At 41.6% G+C, this 20,328-nt stretch overlaps 2 protein-coding genes across 2 annotated transcripts in view; both read left to right on the top strand.

Annotated features, from left to right (window-relative positions):
- Positions 1-9,170, top strand: part of trpc7b (transient receptor potential cation channel, subfamily C, member 7b) — a 47,034-nt gene extending 37,864 nt beyond the window's left edge. Inside the window, exons 8-12 of the mRNA XM_023416701.2 lie at positions 1,230-1,425; positions 2,083-2,304; positions 4,907-4,987; positions 5,776-5,851; positions 6,192-9,170. Of these exons, the coding sequence (XP_023272469.1) occupies positions 1,230-1,425; positions 2,083-2,304; positions 4,907-4,987; positions 5,776-5,851; positions 6,192-6,331 (715 nt within the window). The 3' untranslated portion in view covers positions 6,332-9,170. The remainder of the gene's footprint in view (positions 1-1,229; positions 1,426-2,082; positions 2,305-4,906; positions 4,988-5,775; positions 5,852-6,191) is intronic.
- Positions 9,171-18,068: 8,898 nt separating this feature from the next.
- On the top strand, positions 18,069-20,328 carry smim32 (small integral membrane protein 32). The gene is made up of 2 exons (XM_087176756.1): positions 18,069-18,786; positions 19,178-20,328. Exon 2 carries the CDS (start codon positions 19,212-19,214, stop codon positions 19,551-19,553), a length of 342 nt encoding a protein of 113 aa, XP_087032882.1. The 5' UTR covers positions 18,069-18,786; positions 19,178-19,211; the 3' UTR covers positions 19,554-20,328.

Here is a 20,328-nt window from a genome sequence, read left to right as displayed (position 1 = left end):
GTCTCAGTCTTTTTATGCATGTGAGAGTGTGTTCTTTTTCCTCTCTGTGCTTTCACCTAGCCCTCTGCGTACCAATGAAACTGTGTCTCTTTGAAAGAAGTTAATCTGGAAGATGCCCACAGCTCCAGACCAGGAGCCTACAGATCTTCTCTCCCCACAGCCTCCTCCCACCTCCATCCCCTCCAGCAATCCAACCAGGCGGCTTCTTCCTCCCTACGAAGCCCCCCTCAGTCATCTCAAGCCCATGCTTGCCATTCACTCATGGAATATTTAACAACAGACATGTACCTGAATGTCAATGCTCACAGGTCTTGCAGCTTTGTGCTGTTTTACCTTGTCTCCTCTTCTTCTCTCTCAACCCTCTGGCACATAAACACACACTGGGTCAGTATCAGAGAATGTTCCTCAGGATGAATGATGATTTGACTCTGGACTTCACACTACATTTATAAATGAAGCAATATTAGCAGTGCTTGATTTATCATATGTAGGTGTCAAAGGGAAAAGACAAGTGGAGCTCTAGAACTGTCTGCTTTTCAAACACAACCACAGTCAGGTGTCTCTGCAATGAACAGTTTTAGAAATTTAATTCACACTGACCTTCAAATTAAACTTAAGAAAGACAATTTGACCAATATGAATTTTTGAAAATGTTGGGTCTTTTGAATCAGTTTAAATAACCACATAACTCTTTTGAATACAGCCATGACAACCCAAAAAAGAAACACACAAATTTTAAGTTCTGGAGTGAGAAACAAACCTTTACTGCCGCAATGTTCCAGTTTCTATTTTATGTGAAGGCCAACACAGGACAAGGCTGCAGATTTAATGAACTGAGTTCTACAAACCTACAAACCATCTCTCAGATGCTGAAGTTGAGTCATTTTCTCCTTTTACTGTTTTGCAAAAGTCAAACATGTTTTTATGAATGCGTATGTGCATTCTGTGTGTAATTGTAGGTGTATGTTCATGTGTGTGTGAGACAGAGAAATGGGATAATGTGTTAAAATCTGACATGACTCATCAGGTATTTCATCAGTGCCACCTCATAAACCCCACAACACTAAAATGCGTTTTGTGTGTTTGTATGTGTGTGTGAATGTGTGTGACTGAAAGAGCAATTAGCTGCTAACACAGAGGGCTTTTATGTGTGCATTCACTATAATGCTTTCTTACTGTCACGTTTTCTCTCTCTCTCTCTCTCTCTCTCTCTCTCTCTTCCCTTGCAGCGTGGAGGAGAGTTTTAAGACTCTCTTCTGGTCGATCTTCGGGCTGTCCGAGGTGATCTCAGTGGTGCTGAAGTACGACCATAAGTTCATAGAGAACATCGGCTACGTGTTGTACGGTGTCTATAATGTCACCATGGTGGTAGTCCTTCTCAACATGCTCATCGCCATGATCAACAGCTCATACCAGGAGATAGAGGTACGTGAATGGGATGGTCAGACAACACAGGAAGGGTATAATATTGTCAACAAGTCAATAAGGATCATTGTTTGATCACCTCTGTGCCAAATGGAAAATACCACGAGCTTTTACAAAATAAAAGCTGGAAAACTGAAAGAGGAACAACACCAGTAGTATTTTCCAAATATGCTAAGAAAATTCCACCTTCCAAATGAGATGTGATTTACCTTGCTCTTATATCCCGCTAAGATAAAAAAAAAAGAAAAGACTGCTCAGAGTCAGTGGACACAGAGCTATTCAGCTGTTTATTTTCTAGTAGTTGCGTAAAAGCAAACACAACACATGGAACAGATGTGTTGTTCAGTTCTCTCTGAATGATCCACTATGTTAAAGGTTGATTCTTTTAACCCACCATAGCTTCTCTCATAACAATCACATCTCATTGTAATAATGATCATTCTTTAGAACAACAACTATTTGCCTAAATTTGCAAACATTCACATGAACTATTCATGGTGTAATGTGATAACCTGTAGTTCATTTTTGATTGATTTGATGGTGATGTTTTTTAGCGACTCTACTTCTAACCAGCGCTGCTTATTTCAAATACACTCTGTGTGTGTGTGTGTGTGTGTGTGTGTGTGTGTGTGTGTGTGTGTGTGTGTGTCTCTGCAGGAGGATGCCGATGTGGAGTGGAAGTTTGCCCGGGCCAAGTTGTGGCTCTCCTACTTTGACGAGGGTCGCACTCTGCCTGCCCCCTTCAACCTGGTTCCCAGTCCCAAGTCCTTCTACTACCTGGTCCTCCGCATCAAGTCCTGCCTGATACGCCTCTGCAAAGCCAATGGCCATCGCCATAACAACGAGCTGGAGCTGGGCATGCTAAACTCACAGGCAAAGGTCAGTGTCAGGAATGTTTTCATGAGAAATTACACAAATTAAAGTATTTTGCTACTTGTATGTGTTATCCTGTGTGACATGTAACAATTTATTTTATGCCAATGGGAATAAATTATTTTTGATATTGTGATGAATAGTTATTTAGTGATTTCCCAAACCAAGTAATCTCAGTATTTTTGTTTGAATTATTCCTACATTTTCCAGGAATTGTTGGGAGCCAAAAATGAATAATTGGTCATTTATGGCTAATTTCTGACAACATGTATGTCTTTCTTGCCTCCCATTCAGCTTATTATTCTCACAAAAGGAAAAAAGGTATTGTGAAGTGACACGAGGCAATAAATACCTTACTGTAACGGATTGGTTCAGTTCATCTCACATTTACTATCTTTGTTTTTTCTGCAGTTTCTCTTGAAATTTAATTTTTTTTTTCTGCAGTGTTTCACATACTAATTGCTTGTTTACTGCCAATAGTCCTCTTTGATTTCAGCGCTTCCTGTTTTGCAAGCTATTATGTCTGTTTATGTGGCTTTAGTTAACAAATTGTTGAAATTGGAAAAAGGGCAAACGACAAGCTCACTAATTGCAACACATCTGCAGTGGGCATAGCATAGACTGTCAATTACTGTATCTTCAGCCTATGTAATACAGTATGTAGAGTGTGCTCAGGAAGCCTTGTGGTTAAGCTTCAGGAAATACATGATATTCCTGCTGAAGCCTTGAATGCAACTTGAGCTTAGTTCATTTTCACGCTTTCTCCCTCTCAACGAATGTCCATCTAAATAAAATCGATGTAATGAAAAGAAAGTCTTGTGTGAAGAAAACAGCATAGGCCATTTAACACAGAATCAATCTTAGTGCTGGCCTTGTCCGCAAGCATTTCCTCTGTCTGAGTCCTCAGCTCAAATGGCTCACCTTGTTGCCTCGGCTAAGCTATTAGTCAGGCCATTGGATCCGCTTTCGTCTGCTCAAATGCCTGGGCAGGTTGTGGATGGGGACAAGATGGGTTACACCCTACTGCTTCGCTGAGCCCCTGAAGTTCTGTGCAGTTCTGACACTTTAACTGCAGAGCAGAGCAGGTGCAGCGAGCGATCGATACATAAGCTCACACTCGACCACAGTGCAGCGTCCAGAATGCCAAGTGAGATTTAGAAAAGAAAGGATGCTCTTTCTGAGTCAGTCATTTTTTCTGTGCAGTCTTTTGATCCATATTTCTCATGTGGTATAGCCACCATTTGAGAAAGGTTATGTGTAAATTGAAGCTAATTACTTTAGTTTCAAAGCATAATGTTCAGAAAGATAACTAAGTCATGGTTGGTGAGATACCAATTTTAATGACTGGGTCATGTATATTTAAGAGAAACTGACTGAGCCTCTAATAATTTATTAATTTAATGAACATTCATGTGTGGATTTGATTAAAAAGTCAGCAGTTCACATTTGTTCATTAAGTATTTGTACTTGCTCAGGCCCTTTGGTGAATATGCCTTTCATTTATTCACAGTAGTAGGACAATTCATTTCTTGCCAAATAGCGTGAATATCCGGTAAATGGGTTCAGGGGAGGCCGACAAAGCAGACTAGATCACAGAGTCCACAATAAAGAGATGGCCTTTGGAAAACCTCTGCATAAAAGATGTGTTCATCACACTCGCATGAAGCTGGAACAGTAGTTGCCATCTGGTTGGGTGGTTCAGTAAAGCAGTGTGTGGATAACATTCATTTGCCTCTCTGTATGAAATAATTTGTTTTATCCGTAGGTGTTCTCTCTTCTACAAAGTCCTAAAAAAGTTACTTTACATTTTGTTCTTTTAACATGTGATGAGTTTGCAAAATGAAAAATTAACTCAGGGTGACAAATGAATGTAGCCTTTAATGTAGCCCTCAATGCTCACTGAAATCCTCTGTTTAGAAATGTGGGCTGGTAGAGATTTGTATGATAAACTTCAATAATGTTTTTTGGTTATGATGTAACTTCAATCTTCAATTTAGTGTAAACTTACTCTGAATTGTATTTATACATGTACATACCATATTCATAATTTTGGAAAATTCAGCTGCACTCACACATGAACAAACTTTGAAAACTTGTGAACCCTGGCTTTGTCAGGGTTCACAAGTTGGATTTACACTTTAAAGCTTTGTCAGTTGTTCTTCAGAAAAAGTCTCCTTGTTGTTTATTATTGATCAACTACTTTTATATTATTCAGCCTTTATGTTGCTGTATCTCCAGGTCTCTGCAGCTGAAGTGCATATAGAGTAGCAGCTAGTTGCATGTGTCCCCACTTATGTTAAAAGTGGTGGACATTACAGAGCTGACTTGACACACAAGCTGCAGAGCAAGATCCTGGGGATGGAAGGCATCTAGAAGTCAGTTAATAGAGATTCACTCTGTTCAAGTGATGCTGTTGATTCTCTTTGATTCCTCTTTGAATACATCGGTGTGCACTAGATACAAACTCTAAGCCATGCCTTTCATTGTTGTTTTGTTTTTGCAGTGCGTTGTCTCCTCTAACACCTTTTTCAAATGCTTTTACGGAAGATCACTCAACTCTGAAATGTGACTCTTACTGACTCTTATGTGTATCTTACCGTTTTTACAGGATGAGCACTTCAGGTCTTATCCACGACCAGGAGAAGAGTTCATGCAGAGAAAATCTAGAAAACACCCAACCAGGTATCAGGTAAGACAAAGCAAAGAAAGGGTGGAGTAAGATGAGGCAAAGCGGAACAAGAGAATCTCAGAAAGGAATGAGTGGAAGAAGGTAAAAGAGTAATCAAAAGGTAAGCAGGATTGGACAAATGATTGCGAGGAAAAAGGGGAGAGGAGGACTGGCAAAAGGAGAAGGAGGGCAGCAGAGTAAGACTGAAAATGCCTCTAATGAGCTGTTTGCCGGAGATTGAAAGCAGGCATTCGATAAATGAGCTCAAAGTACCGCACTGTGGAGAAAGATGCTCTCCTCCTTAGTCTGCTCTAGACCTTTGCCCTAAGGGAAATTTAACTTCCCTCACTGGTCTGCTGCTTATTTGTCTCAACCCTCCCAGTTTGTGTGCAAGTTTTTTATTTATTTTTTTTTTATCCAGCACACAAACGCATAAGAGCAAACACATCACCAAGCATTGAGACATCATTTGATTAGACATCTGTATGTGTGGTGACAGGTATCGACCCATTTTCAGAGTGTCTACATGCAGGGATTGACTGCTTGAGCCTTGGAAGTGGCTGCAGGACATCCCTGTTGGCTGCAGATCAATACTCAACATTTCGCACACCGTCTCAGAGGCACAGTGCTGTTTTCTTCCACTGTCTGCACGATTTTGTGTGTACGTACATATGCACGTACACACAAAACAGAACGTGGTTTGAAAAAATGTAATCAGAGAAGTTTATTTACTGGATACATATACTGTGTGTTGTCCCATCACCTTGTGACATTCCCTCTATTTAACCTTCTCTTTCCTCTCCTTGTAGAAGATCATGAAGCGCCTGATTAAACGGTATGTGCTAAAGGCTCAAGTGGACAGAGAGAACGATGAAGTCAATGAAGGTAAAAATTCCCTCTCCATTAAAGCCCACTTTCTTTGTGTCATTATTTGCTTAGGGCATGTGTGTGTATGGGTGTAAGTACTGTATGTGAGGGGTAAGAGGTGTGTGTGCCTGTATGTGTGAGATAAAGTCCATGCAATGAGGTCATCCAGGGGTACATGTGTGTATGTAGGTGCATGTACATGTGTGTGTGTATGTATGTCTGTACTGTATGGCTGCACACACTCACACGTGTCACATATGGCACAGTTTTCATGACCTTGTGATTATTTGCGTACATGTCTTTATTCGCTCATGCTCACATGTTCTGATTGTCGTGTCCGTGTGTGACTGTCTTGTAGGTGAGCTGAAGGAGATCAAGCAGGACATTTCCAGCCTCCGTTATGAGCTCCTGGAGGAGAAGTCCCAGGCCGCTGGAGAGCTGGCTCTGCTCATCCAACAACTTGGTGACAAGTTTGGCAAGAACACCATGAGACACTGACAGGACTCGCAAGAGGGAGAGAGAGGGAAGGAGGGAAGGAGGGAGGAAGATGTGAAAGAGGGTGAAATCAGGAGGAGGGCAGAGAGCAGGGTCAGGGCAGGAGGAGGGAGAGAAAAGTGAGAAACAGGGAAGAAAGTGGAAGAGTAGCTCGAGAGAGAAAGAAATAGGAGTGAAAATTGCTAACATAAGGCAAAAAGCAAATGTTTTGTATATGCAATGACCAATTAGGGAGAAATTTAAAAAAGAAGATAGCTGAGACTGCAAGTGAGCATGAGGTCAAAGGGTCAGAGGGGAAGTTGGGGGGTGGGGGTTGTTTTGACAGTTGAATTCTAATTAAAGGCAGCATCTTCAGGGAGTGAGAGAGGAGAGGAAGACAGAGGCTCGCAGGCTGGATGGGAGATAGAGGGAGACGAAGGAGGAGGAGAACACAAGCACCATGAGATATGAAGAGGCACTACAGGGCAGAAGACTGAGGCAGCAATGAGGGCCCCCACATCCGTTACCAACTTGATAGAGAGCGAGAGAGAGAGGGAAACCCAGAGAAGGGATGACACCGAGGCTGGGCTGGAGGGGGAGGAAGGATAAGAAAGAAGATATCCGAGAAAAAAAAAACTGCCACTGTTATTCACACCAGAAAGGCCGGCTTTGCTTCTTCACTTTGTCAGGACAAACAGGGATGCCTGTCGAGATACTGAACACTGCTTTAAACACCAGGCTATCTAATTAATGCATATCCATCCACAATGCACAACCTGTGATCAGGGGTCAGAGAATTCAGGAAAAAGCGGGAAATACTGTAGGATTTATGCACTCAGTTGCACGTCATTAAAGAAATAGCTCACAGACAAGCTCACTATCTTCTCATCTTAATCCATCAATTTGAGAAATTTGTATGTCCACAATAACACACAGTGTGTTGTATATATAGAGAGTATTGCAGCTCCATGGGAACTGTCTCTAAGAGATCTTATGTTAGAAAGAATAAACTTTGTAGAGTTACAAAAAAAAGTCATAGTGGCAATAACATTACTCCAGACAGCATCTTTTTTGAAATCATTAAAAGAATTTCACAAAACCTCTGTTGCTTTGTTTAAAGTTTTGTTCTCATTCATATTGGAACAGCTTTATACCAATAAAAGTGTTGAAATATGACCTAGATAAATGATGTGGATATCCGCCTCTTCATTGCGCCTTTGCAAAGTGTCTCGCTGCGACTCGTTTTCTAACATAGCAACCAAAAGCGACATGTCCTTGAGGACCTGTGTTTACAGCTGTAAATGCAGTCGGTCAGTGCTTATGAGAAGCGCGCGAAGATGGCAAAACTCTTCTGTCTGATTGCTTTAGAGAAACCAGACATTTATGAGATGAGAAAATCATGGAGATAGGCTACAGAGACATGTGATATTTGTCTTTTAGAACAACAGTGCAATCACTTGTCTGTAAAACGCTGGGATTCTGCTGCAGAAAGCTGTGTGGAGTAATTTTATGGTCTTGTGTTTCTTTTGGAGACTCATTTGACATACTGCTGCACTAGCTAACTTGTTGTATTAGACACCCGCGATCCGACTGACACGTGGATGAATAGGTAATAGATGAACTGCTTTAACTAAAAATTGAAAACATGTGATCCCAAGTATAACGTGCAATTTGATAAATTGCTAATTCTGGCCACTATTAATGAGATCTTTTTTTTATTGTGCAAAGGGGAACACTTTCTACTAGTTGATAGAAACAGGTTGGCCTGTGTTGGCCTGTGGGGTCAGTCACAGTATCTGTCCTTCATGGAACAGCAGCACAGGTTGGGATTTTGACAACAAAAATAAGCCATTAACCGAGGTCTATTTAGATGCAAATCCCCAGTCCTGAACACAGTCAAGATTAACCAATAAGTACAAGATCTGCTCAGATTATGTTTGTATTTCTAGTTAGAATCCCATGTTGTCATTTTGTTTATTTGGTTTGTTTTTTTTTCAGTTTTTATTGAATAACATTTTTTGGATTTATTCAATGGATTGCACAGGTTCCTCCCAGGACCGCGCTGTGGATTCAGATAATTTGAATACATCATACAATCCCCCTCATCCCCTTCAAAACCAATTGGATAACATCAAAAATAAAATGTAATCAAGCTAAAACCTCACAATGTTATTATTCTGTTATTGTGTGGATTAGCCCCATCGGGAAGGATCAGCAGGAGTCTACTGTACCTAATAACACATTTAGAGGGCTATTGTTATCATTTGTTTTGGGGGGATAAACATATCAAATCTTGTTCATCTTAACATCATTATCCATTACAGTAAAACTTAAGCTTGCAAGACTGTGAGATGATTTACTGCCATGACAAATGTATCACAAATGTATTTGAACCCTTACAGGTAGTTTTTAAGCTTCCTAGGTTAAAAGCCTAAACTCATTAGTAGGTGTAGTTGGCCCAAAATGCTTTTTTGCACCATTAAAGTTGAGTGCTAGTTTTTAAATCAGAAGTGTTTTAGAGACGTGAGGTTTTCAACATGTAACAACAGAATTTTGTTTCAGATACACAGATGTTGTTTAGAGTCAAGTTTCATTTAAATAAGTAGTTGGACTTAAACTTGTGTCTTTATTTATTTGTACTGTGTGCGTGTCACAGAGTGAAAGAGCAGCTAACTATTTTATGTGTGCAGAACCAGGCTACTAATGGAAAGATATGGTTTTTAATGATTCCCACTGCCAGAAAGACAAATTACCTGAAATACTGTATTTTTAACTTGTACGCAAGAAATGTTGATTAAAGCAAAATCTTGTACTGTATATTGTCATATTTTTGATCCTTGAATTAAAGAGAGTAAGCTCTAAACCAGTGGTTTAATCATTGGAGTGTTTTGTTTGTTTGTGCTGATGGTTGGAGTTTGATGAATTTCAATGAGACAAAATAAATGAGACTATAATGTTTGTCCCCATCAGTAGCCCACAGTTGATGACTGGCGCTGGAGCAAAGCCAAACATGTGGCTGCAGCGTTGGTTTGCACATTGGCAAAGGTATGCACACAAACACACACACAGACACGCACAAACATTCAGAACAAATTCTCTTGAAACAAACATTTGAGCAGCCAGGATACCCAAATGGCAAAATGTAATCATACACACACAGTGTGATAACACACATAATAAACATTTTATTTTAAACATTTTACACAGCACAGTAATACACATCCATAGTACACAGTACCATATTTACATAGGCACATATCGGGAGAACCCTAATGTTATATTTAGTCTGTTACAGGTTTGTACATTTCTTTTAATAATTAGTTATATGCAGCTTTGCACAACTGTTACATATACCCACAACAAAAATACATTAAAGCTGACAAAACATTTAATACACATCTAATTGTCACAAGCAAAAGTTTTTTTCCCAGTAAAAGTGTTATATAAAGCTAATCCAGACTATATGTTTCAGAGCAGCTTTGAAGGGGGTCTTAAAAGTCAAAGAACCCCTCTGTGACTGGAAGCTAACTATCCTGTAAGTGTGTATATGTGCAGGTGTTGACCTCACCACCACACTTGGCGTGTCAGTGACATCCTGAAAGCTGCCCTCTAAAGCAGCACAGTAAACTGTCCGTTCCAACATATATCCAGATGTTTATCAGAGCTCAGTTACTCCATACCATTCATTCACCACTGTCACTGAGCACTCTGCATTGTTTCAGGCTGTCACTGACAGACTTCCTTTTATTGTCTAGTCTGCCATTACACATGGGGCCAAAAAACTCTGTAAAGCTGTCACTAAAACTTACCTTACATGGACATCTTTTAGACTAGACATGATAAGTGTCAACAGATTTGGATTCTTTGTTTTAATTGGAATTTATTTTTATCTAGCCTATTTCAGACACACAATCAGAAAAGCTGTAATGATCCCTGCAGTGGAATTATTTGGTTCAGACAAAACTGTTTATGCAAAAAGTGTCATTTAAAGAGCAGAAATACTTCAATTGGTTTTTCCATCTTTGTTGCCTTATTAGTTTTAAATCCACAATTGGCAATTTCCCACAATGGTGCCTTGTCATGCTGGTAGCTGCAGGTAGATTTTTGTTTTTGGGATTTTAATATCCACAAATCATGTAATCATGTAATATGAACCTGTAAACTGTACAAACCTTGGACTTTTTCTCCTTTGTGTGATTGCTGATGATATAGGTGGCAAAATTGCTATCTAAATTTCTAAACAGTTATCAAACACTCCATAATTTCATTTCAGGACAAAGAGTACAAATTACATTCATGTTAATTAACAGGTATGAGGCGATAAACCAATCAACTGCAGCCTCACTTAATGATGTGTATATTTCCAGAGGAAATGTTGCCAGGCACAGCTTTAAACATGCTGGAAAAACTCAACAATCACAATTACAGGCTTGGGTACACTCAGAGGAGCATCCATCCTCATCATGTTTTTGAGTCTGGTTTATAACCTTTGTCACATCTTTCTCTTCCCTCCACTCTCCCTCTCTCCCTCTATCATTCACTGCTGCACTATATATGCAGACCAATAAAACAGAAATGCCAAAACATTGTCTTTAAAAAAAAAAAAAACTTTGCTCAACCCAAGAAATGCTGTACAGCACACCCATACACATAAACAGCAGTTGAGACCCTTACTGGCCAATCACCATAGCAACAAAGTCAGTCCGAGGGATATGTGCTTTTGGAAGTTAACAGGAAATTCTATTATCTGATTTCCTTCAGTGCTTTCCTTCAGACTTTTGATATGAGTTTTGGCCCCTTAGGGTGTTACTCAATAACACACTGTCAATGTGGTTGTGTATTTGTGTGTGTGTGTGCTGTACATGTTTTTGCGTTTTGTCTGTTTTTATCACGCAATAAAAATTTTATGTATGTGTATCTGTTCATGCATGAATTGTGAGTAGACTTTGGCCTGTGTGCTTGCATAGAAGACCTTGAAGACTCTGTGTGTGTGTGTGTGTGTGTGTGTGTGTGTGTGCACGTGCGTGTGTGCACGTGCGTGTGTACATGTGTGTGTGTGTGTGTGTGTGTGTGTGTGTGTGTGTGTGTGTGTGTGTGCGCATGTCGTAGAGCTACACAGTATAACTGACATCTCCTCTCTGGTGTAATTTGTCCCAGAGGCCCAAGGCAAGGAAGTGTTTCCAGCCCTCCCTCCCTCTCCCCTCCTTCTCTCCTCCTCTTGATCCTCCCTCTCTCTCCATCCCTCTCACCCCCTCCATCTGTCTTCTTCTGTTTCTGTCTCTCCTGGCAGAGCAGTGAGTGATATGACCTCCTGCCTCTGAAAGACAGGGATTCCAAGGATTTGGAGGAGAGATTAGACTCTCCAACACGCCTCCCGCCTACTGCCTGGAAGCCCCCTCAGGAGACAAACTTAGCAGCATGCACAGATGTATAAAAAAAATATGCTTACTTGCATGTATAAACATATACATACAGCTTACCCTTCCTTATAAATTATTAGAGGCTTGAAGTGGGTGGGCTCAATCACCCTCTGCCAAAAATCCACACACACTACACACACTCACGCGTGAATACTGACATATGCATGCACACTCACACACCAGAATGTCTGTTATAAACACTCACATTGAAAAAGCTTTTCATTGAATGCTAACTTGCTTGTAGACAAACAAACAAAAGTGTATACCCACATATCAATGGATGCATTAACACCCAAAGAAGGCTTAAGCTCAAAAGTCCCTCTTACTCTCGCGGATGCACCCTCACAGACAGCTGTGTCACTCATCATGTTTGCACTCACTCACACACGGATACAGACCCTATCCAATACATCAATCACCCCCTTAAGCCATCTCAGTCTCTCATTGCAGCATCTCATTAGAAGAAAGCCCTCTGGAGAGGACCTCATCAGGACAAACCTCTTAAATAAACCAAAGGACAATTGTAGAGCTCAAAGCTGTCACAGTCAATCGTAGCCATTTATCACCAAAGATACAATCTTTATTACAGTCATAAGAATATCATCTAACCTGTTCCAACTTGTTTCTTACTTCACTGGCATGACAGCCTGTAAAGAATCATGAAACCATAGTTCTGAGAGTATTTTTTTATAAGTCCCCATCATTGGGGAAACGCCGATATCTCATTTCTGGAGCAGTCAGAGGGCTGATGGAGTAGTGGAGGAAGCACCATACGCCTGAATATTCTTATGACAACAACCTCTGAGTTTCAAAGAAAACTTTGAATCTATAATAATCAAAACGTGAAAACAAAGACAATGCGCCTTCAGCTAATTTTATTACTGAATACCAAAATAGGCAGTAAAAATCCTTCTCCATAACCCATCCCATTTGTACAAATGCAGAGAATCACACCGCTTTTTCATAACATGACTCAGTATATCATCTTCATCTTCATCATCATCATCATCAGTTTGGCAGCATTTGGCTCATTGCTACAGTACTATCGCCGTTCTCAGCCTCAGTGTGCTTTTGAATCTTATTTATCTCATTATTACTGACAGTGGTGAGTAATAGATATGAAATGCTTTACAGAAACTGCTACAGCACTTCCTGGACAGCCAACATTCCCCCATTCACTTTCTATAAGAGTTGTGTGTGAGTATAAGAAGAGAATGAGTGAGACATAGAGAGGAAGTTATGTTTACAACAGTCTCAGCGCTGCTGCTCGTAATATACAGCAACATTTCCCCTCAGTATATTTATGTACCTACAACATAGTTTCCCTTTTATGGGCTAGCCATAGCTGCTGCACCACCATCCGTCTTCTGACTCACTTTGCCTGTCTTTCTCTTTGTTCTGCTCTGGCTTGGGTTCTTGTTTTTTTGGGGGGTTTTTTGTCAGTCTGTTTTGTTTTGTTCTTTACCCTCACCTCCTCTCGCTCGCTCACCCTCCTATTTTCCTTTTAGTTTCTTCATCTTTTTTAAACCTGCTGTTTGTTTTGGTCTGTCTCAGCATCTCTTTTATTCTCTGTCACTTTCTGTTTGTCTCTGTGGACTCTGCTTCCATCTCTTTTCTTTTCATGTTTTGTGTGTCTGTTTGGCTCGTCCTCTCTGTGTCACTGGTTTTGTCTGAATCACCGCTGGCTGTGACCCGAGTGACACAAGAACCAGGACATGTGTTGAATAATTAGCTGTTTCTTTCTGTCTTTCTCTGTCTTGCTATCCTCTCCTCATCCATCCATCCGCAGCCTACAGACAGCAGAACTTCACACTACACGCGCACACACGCACACACACACACACACACACACACACACACACACACTCATAGTGGGATCAGAGATTATGTCTTATAGAGAACACTGGTTCTTTTATTTCCTCTTGATCTGTTTAGTTTCCCTCCTCTTCCTTTACCTCCCAATTCCACTTCTCCTACACTACACACCTCCTCCTGTCCTCCCTCTTTCTTCCCTATCTATATCCTTTTCTTTGTGTTTTGAGTAACCAGGGCTTTTCGGTTGAGTCTCTGCTCTATCACATGGTTACTGGACCGGGGGACTCTCCCCACATGTAGACAAGCATCCATTTACCTGGGGCACTCCCTACCCTCCCCTCCTAAAACCTCCCTCACTGATCCTAAATGCAAACTCCTCGACATTCTTCGCATTTTAAATGCAGATGAAAAAGAAGGGGAACAGAGGAGCGAGCAGAGCCTCAGCATCTCTGCTCCTCTGCTTGTTGTTTGTTTACTGCTCTCAAGATCACACTCTGAAACACCCTGGTGGCCCACACTGGCTGAGTCTGCTTTGTTTGTCATAGAGCTGAGAGACCACTTGACCTGCACTAAGATCTGGGCCTACACTATATACACAGTAAGATATAATGTGTATTTAAGACTATACTGCAATAAAATATGATATAAATAAAACAATATATTATATTAGCAAAATTTGTCAAACTTGCAAAAAATGTGAATTTAATGTTACAGTAAAATGAATGTTATTTTTACTGTAATTTCACTGTGACTTTGAAAAATCGTGCATTCTCCTATGATGACATACTGTATATCTGCAGATTCAAATGTAGGTTGGCATCATAAAATAGCATTTGAATGGATGCAATGGGCATATTTACTGAGTATAATTTATATGTAGTGGTAACCCTGTATTTTGTGTGTATTTTAAAGGTTACGTAGTGAGTATCCATTTGTCACTTTCACTGTGCAGGAAAGTAAATGCCTCTCCTTTTATTCCTCCCTGAGATGTGAAGCAGCATTTGGTGTTCTGGTGAGATAATCAAGTGACTAATTGTAGACCGTCTGATTTCTGCCAATGGGGGCGTTTGATGCACTGACAGGGAGAAATCCTATTTTACCCATTGATTTTTCCTCAGAGGTTAAGGAGGAGATGGTTTAAAGAAAATGAACACAATTACAGAAAATGAGAGGGGGGGAGACATTTGCATGTCACATTTTTTGTTTGTTTAAGGTTTTTGTTGGAAATCAGTCAGACAGAAAATGGAACTGTATTGACATCAGAGATAAAGGAGTCCTGGCTGCTTGTGTAGCCATTAGTGATCATATTGTCTGTGCTGTGTGACTGCATGTGTTCTCTCTCTCTCTCTCTCTCTCTCTCTCTTTGTCTGTCTCTCTATGTTTATATAAGTGCATAATAGTGTGTGTGTGTGTATATACTGCATATATTGTGGATTATATATGTCAGGTGACTGTATCTGTGTGTGTGCATGTGCAGGGGTGTAGGATATTGTTTAGAATTATTGATCATTGATGATTTTGGAGCTTTGGTCGCATTGCCAGCAAAACAGTGAAAAGCAGAAATGGATCAGCTCTATAGGCTGTATATTTGGATGGGTGCTGGATTCATGTCTGTGTGGCAAATGACTCCACTGCACTGAGGAGCTCATGCTGAGAAAAGCAACAAAACAATATTACTCTTTTATGAGGGGAAAATAAACAAAACTCAGTAGACCCGAGCAATTTCGTCTCAAAGGAATTAGCAGTACCAGCTGAGGGAAGCACTGCTGTGAGTACCAGCGCTTTTTGTTAGTGCTCTTTACTTCACCCTCGCTTGACATGGCATTGGCATAATTTGAGGTGACTGAAATTTAATGATGTAAAACAGTGGCAGAAGGCTTTGAGGGAAGATTTTCAAAATTCAGATCCTTCCCCCCCTGGAAATAATGAAAATTAATAATAATAAAATAACAGCCCCTGAGCGGACCCAATTCTCCAGTTAGCTGACAGTGCAGAGGAGGGTGTATCGCTCTGTGTGTGTGTGTGTGTGTGTGTGTGTGTGTGTGTGTGTGTGTGTGTGTGTGTGTGTGTGTGTGTGTGCGCGCATGCGTGCGTGAGTGTGTATATGAGAGAAAGAGAGAGTGGGGTGGCTGGTGAGTGTAGGCTACACATACATAATCCCTGTTGACTTGCATAGCCTGCCATTTGCTCTGGTTATGTCTCATCTGCTTTGTTTAAACACTTTTCTGTATCTTTTTTTTCATCTTGTAAAACACAATTATTGAACTCAGAAAAAGAAATCCCCAAACTTTTAGTTTGCTTTGTTTATCTCCATTTTGAGCTCTCAGTGCTTCATGGATGAGTTGTCTTTTTTTCCCCTTTTTTATGGATTAACAGGATTAAGAAACAGAAGGAGTTGGAGAGAGGGGTGTAGATAGATAGAGAGAGAGAGAGAGAGAGAGAGAGAGAGAGAGAGAGAGAGAGGGGGAGAGAAGAAAAAGACACAAAGAAAAGTGAGAGAAACAGACCGCACAACACAGAAATGGAAAAGAGACACTAGGGAATTAGAAAGCCAACGACGACTCAAAGAGTAGGACGTGAAAGGTGAAAGAGTAAACAGCCAGAGATGTAGAGTTTGTATTGTGCCTCTGTTAGTGTGTGCATGTATGAAACAGAGGAAGAACACGTGTCTTTATGTGATGCCTGACAGAGTCTAGGACAGTGGTCCCCAAACTAAGGCCCGCGGGCCGGATACGGCCCGCCCCCACATTTGGCTAGGCCCCCTGAACTATTATTATTTATTTCATTAATAGTGTTATTATTTATTTCCTGACTTTTTTTTCTGTGAAGAACCCGGAAAGGGTTATTTGGTTATGTGTGGCTTTCTAGAAAACAATAAATTTTTACGTTTAGGCACCCCTGCGATCGTCACACTTTTTCTGTTACAAATTGAACCCGGCCCCCCATCAGAGAAGGGAAAAGTTATGTGGCCCTCACAGGAAAAAGTTTGGGGACCCCTGGTCTAGGAGGTTGAAGGGGACTCAGATTGGCTGAAACCCTTAATGAAGTCTATTGTGGTGGAGAATTACAATTCACCATTCCTAATCAAAATTCCACTGCCATGGGTTATAGCTAATGAGCAACGCCCGATCCCTCTCTCAGTTAGTCACAGAAAAAGTCATCAATCAACATATACACATCATGGTATATCACAACCCAAGGTAAGAGTTTTGCAAATATGCCTCTGATCACCACTTGAAGGCACTCGCACAGATTTTGGCAAAATGGGTCAGACCGCCTTTGTGTCTGGGTTGCCTCTGTGTGTGTGTGCGTGTATTTGTGTGTGAGAATGTATGATGGGGATGAGGATAGCAGCAGGCCCCTAGCGAAGCAGAGAATGACTGCCACATCCAGAAAGCAATAATGAACAGTAATCTCCTTAGCAGTCACAAGTATTGCTGTCCCTCCACGTATGTAAACAAGGCTTTAGGCTGTATTTAGATTCCCCATGTGACATGAACATTCCACCAAATTATGGCCCACTGTAATCTTCTTCATTCTATAATACAAAGTTGATGTGGACACCAGGACACTGCAAGGTATTTTATGTTGTAAACTTGTTCACTTCAAAATTTTTCTGTCTGTTTGTTTATAAGTGCATGTGGCATCAAAGTCATTTTCCAATTTGAGGGTGGTTTGCAGTATTTTTGCTGTAGTGTGTGTGTGTGTGTGTGTGTGTGTGTGTGTGTGTGTGTGTGTGTGTGTGTGTGTGTGTGTGTGTGTGTGTGTGTGTGCCCCTCTGTCCTTGCTCATATGCCTGCCAGCCATTCTGATGTGACAGAACAGGTGTGGATGAATATGAAACAGATCGGCCGAGCTTTTAGGGTCTGACTCTTTGTATGCATGCTCATGTAAGAGCAAAATGGCTTCAAATCTCCATCTTTAGGACCTACTTTTTCAGTGTCCAGTGCCAGTGCCATATTTATTTCGTAGCGAGCAAACACATGTATGTTCAGATGTTCAGATCATAAAAGAGATACAAGGGTTTTTGCAGTTTTGTTGCTTTTGGATCAAAAGTCTTACATAAAGTAAATGGACAGAGGGTAGCTTCGGATGAGTCAGGCACTTAAGACTCAGACAATAGGTTACCTGGTAGACCTTTTCTAAGATTTAATCGCCCCTATGAGTTCTTACACACACTCACCAATCTCACACCCTTTCCTGTTCTCTCATCACCCCAGTGTGAGACATTCCCCACACTGGTCCAGAAATGGCTCTGAGTCAACTTTCTCCCATCACTTTGAAAACAATATGAGAGATAGATAGATAGATAGATAGATAGATAGATAGATAGATAGATAGATAGATAGATAGATAGACTTTCTCTTGTGACTCTCGCTACCCGGTGACGTGCCTCCTCCCCACTCCAGATCTGCAATTCTCTCTCTCTCTCTCTCTCTCTCTCTCTCTCTCGCTCTCTCTCTCTCTCTATCTATCTCTCTCTATAGCTCTCTCTCGCTCGGCCCTTCATTCACACGCAACCCAGGGCGAAGACAGGAGGCTGTTCACCACCCTGTGTACTGCTGTGCTGTGTCCTTAATCCTTCCTTTCGTCTGATTTTAGTCACAATGGATCGATGATCCCGTGAGGGCCGAGCATCGGTAGCATCTATCCAGCACGTTTCGACCCCTTACCGGATATACAACAACAGAGGTGATTGGAAAACAAACAAAGGGTTGGAAATTCAAACGATCCGGCGTGCCCTTCCTCTGCGCCCTGTACGCACAACTAGCAACGGCGATCTTGTTGTACTGCGCACCGCGACGCACAAGAGGACATGTGTGCGCACCGGCGATGCAGTTGAACTTCACTTCCTCTGACAGACCCTAGAGTCATTTGGATGTCGCCACAGTGGCCTCCTGTATAACGCAGTTTGTGCTTAACCTCGCGCGTGGCAGGACGATTTGGATCTAAACGCCAACAAGTGGAGACTGGTAATGAAGGCTGTTCCTTTACCGGGACCCTGATCTGCGCTGACACTTGGATTTGACCAGTTCTGTTTAATGTGACGAGAGACGCTGCGTTCATATCTGTCTCAGTAACATATGGTCTTTGGGCGCAGACTTGAAGCCATCGATCCACCGCTTCGCCACAGCGCGTCCTCGGCGGGACTGGAGCGGACAGAGCCGGGGACGCTGAGGAATGCGGAGCTGGGATTTTGTCTTTTCCAGCTCACCTGCGGAACTCTTCGCAGCGCACAACAAAGTAAGTGATTGTCTTTACTAAACCATCAACTTTGGTTCGTTTACGTTCAAACAACGGCAAAATAACAAAGTCCTGTGGTAGCTTATTTCAAGGAATATATAGTTTGTTCTTCACAGTAACTGCAGCCAATTTTAAGGGTTTTTTCATCAGTGTAGATTATCTGTGTACCTGGACTGGGTTTATCAGTGACCTTGTCAGACATTCTAGTAGTCTATTTTACTTGCAATTGTATTACTATATTTTTATATTCCGCTTTTTCTAAATTTGTCACACGGGAATCGCCCCTGGTTCCCTTTTATCGGTGTTGTTGCATCAGAAGTAGGACTAACAGACAGAACAAACACAGGGTCAGTAGGATACATAACCTTTTCCGTGTCTTTTCATCCTGCAGCCGACCAACGCAGCCGGTGAGCTCGCAAGGCGCCATGCTGAGGCAGATCCTCCTCAACTCCACCGACACCCCAGACTTCGACCTGGTGCTCATGGCCCAGTCCTCCACGCACGCCCCCTCCTCCCTGAACGCCTCACACGGGGGCTCGGTGAGCGTTGCGGCTCTTCTGAGACCCACCACGGGGCGAGGTGGAGGCGGGCTCCGGGAGGGCGAGCTGCACAAACCGGACCTGATCACCTATATAGTCATGTGCCTACTGCTCTTCTTGTTGGTGCTGCTCATTGTGTTCTTCATCAACTGCCAGCTCCGGAACTCTTTCTTCGCCTCCATGCCATATGACAGGTCACTGAGAGAGGCCCGTTCCTCCTACAAGTAAGGCGAGAGCGCCAGGACAAACCTCTGGGACTCTGAGTCTGTAGTGAAAATACTTTGGAGGTTTAAGGACTAACTGGTCACCCCTGAACTGCTTCGGCACGTACCACTGGACACACGAAGTAGTTGCCTTTATGAATTGTCTTGGACACAGTGGATGGTCTAAAAAACCTGCACTCCCCATCAACATGATTTGGCGGGGGCTCGATTGTTGTGAAATGTTGACCACATTTTTCACTTCAAGGCCCAGAGCTCTTTCCCCTAAAGATAGCCCTTCAGACCACGGGGGGCTTTTAAGAAGATAAGTGGTGTGTATGTGCCTGCTGCAGGTGGAGAGATAACAGTTTAACTCCTGATTAAAATGAGTGACTTATATTTTCTTGTAATAATTAATTAATTGTGAAACAATCCATCGTCCACTGCAACCCCCTTGTGGTCCCCGCAAAGCACTTTGGAAACAAATTGTTTATTCCCTTAAAGTGTATTCCCAAGGTTGTATTCATTCATGTGGTTGCTTAAAAATTTGACCTGCAGTTTGATTCCAAATCCACCGTATTTCACACTGGCCCTGATAAGATGATACGTTTTTTTTCCCCCTAAAAGTGACTTATGTCAGCATAGAAAGGGTCTACAGCAGTTTGTATATAATATATTTTGTATGACTATAACTTAACTGTCTTTTCTTGTGAAATGATGCAATCAACATACAATTTCCTTATTTTTGTCCATTGTAAAATGGTAATTAAATGACAGACTAAAGGTAGGAAATGTACTTTGAA

This window comes from Seriola lalandi, unplaced genomic scaffold (genome assembly GCF_002814215.2).
Source record: "Seriola lalandi dorsalis isolate HSWRI2012SDOR001 ecotype SW California unplaced genomic scaffold, Sedor1 jcf7180002054569, whole genome shotgun sequence".
Lineage (NCBI taxonomy): Eukaryota > Metazoa > Chordata > Actinopteri > Carangiformes > Carangidae > Seriola > Seriola lalandi.
The sequence above is the reverse complement of the archived record's forward strand: the minus strand, read 5'-3'. Positions and strand labels throughout refer to the sequence as shown.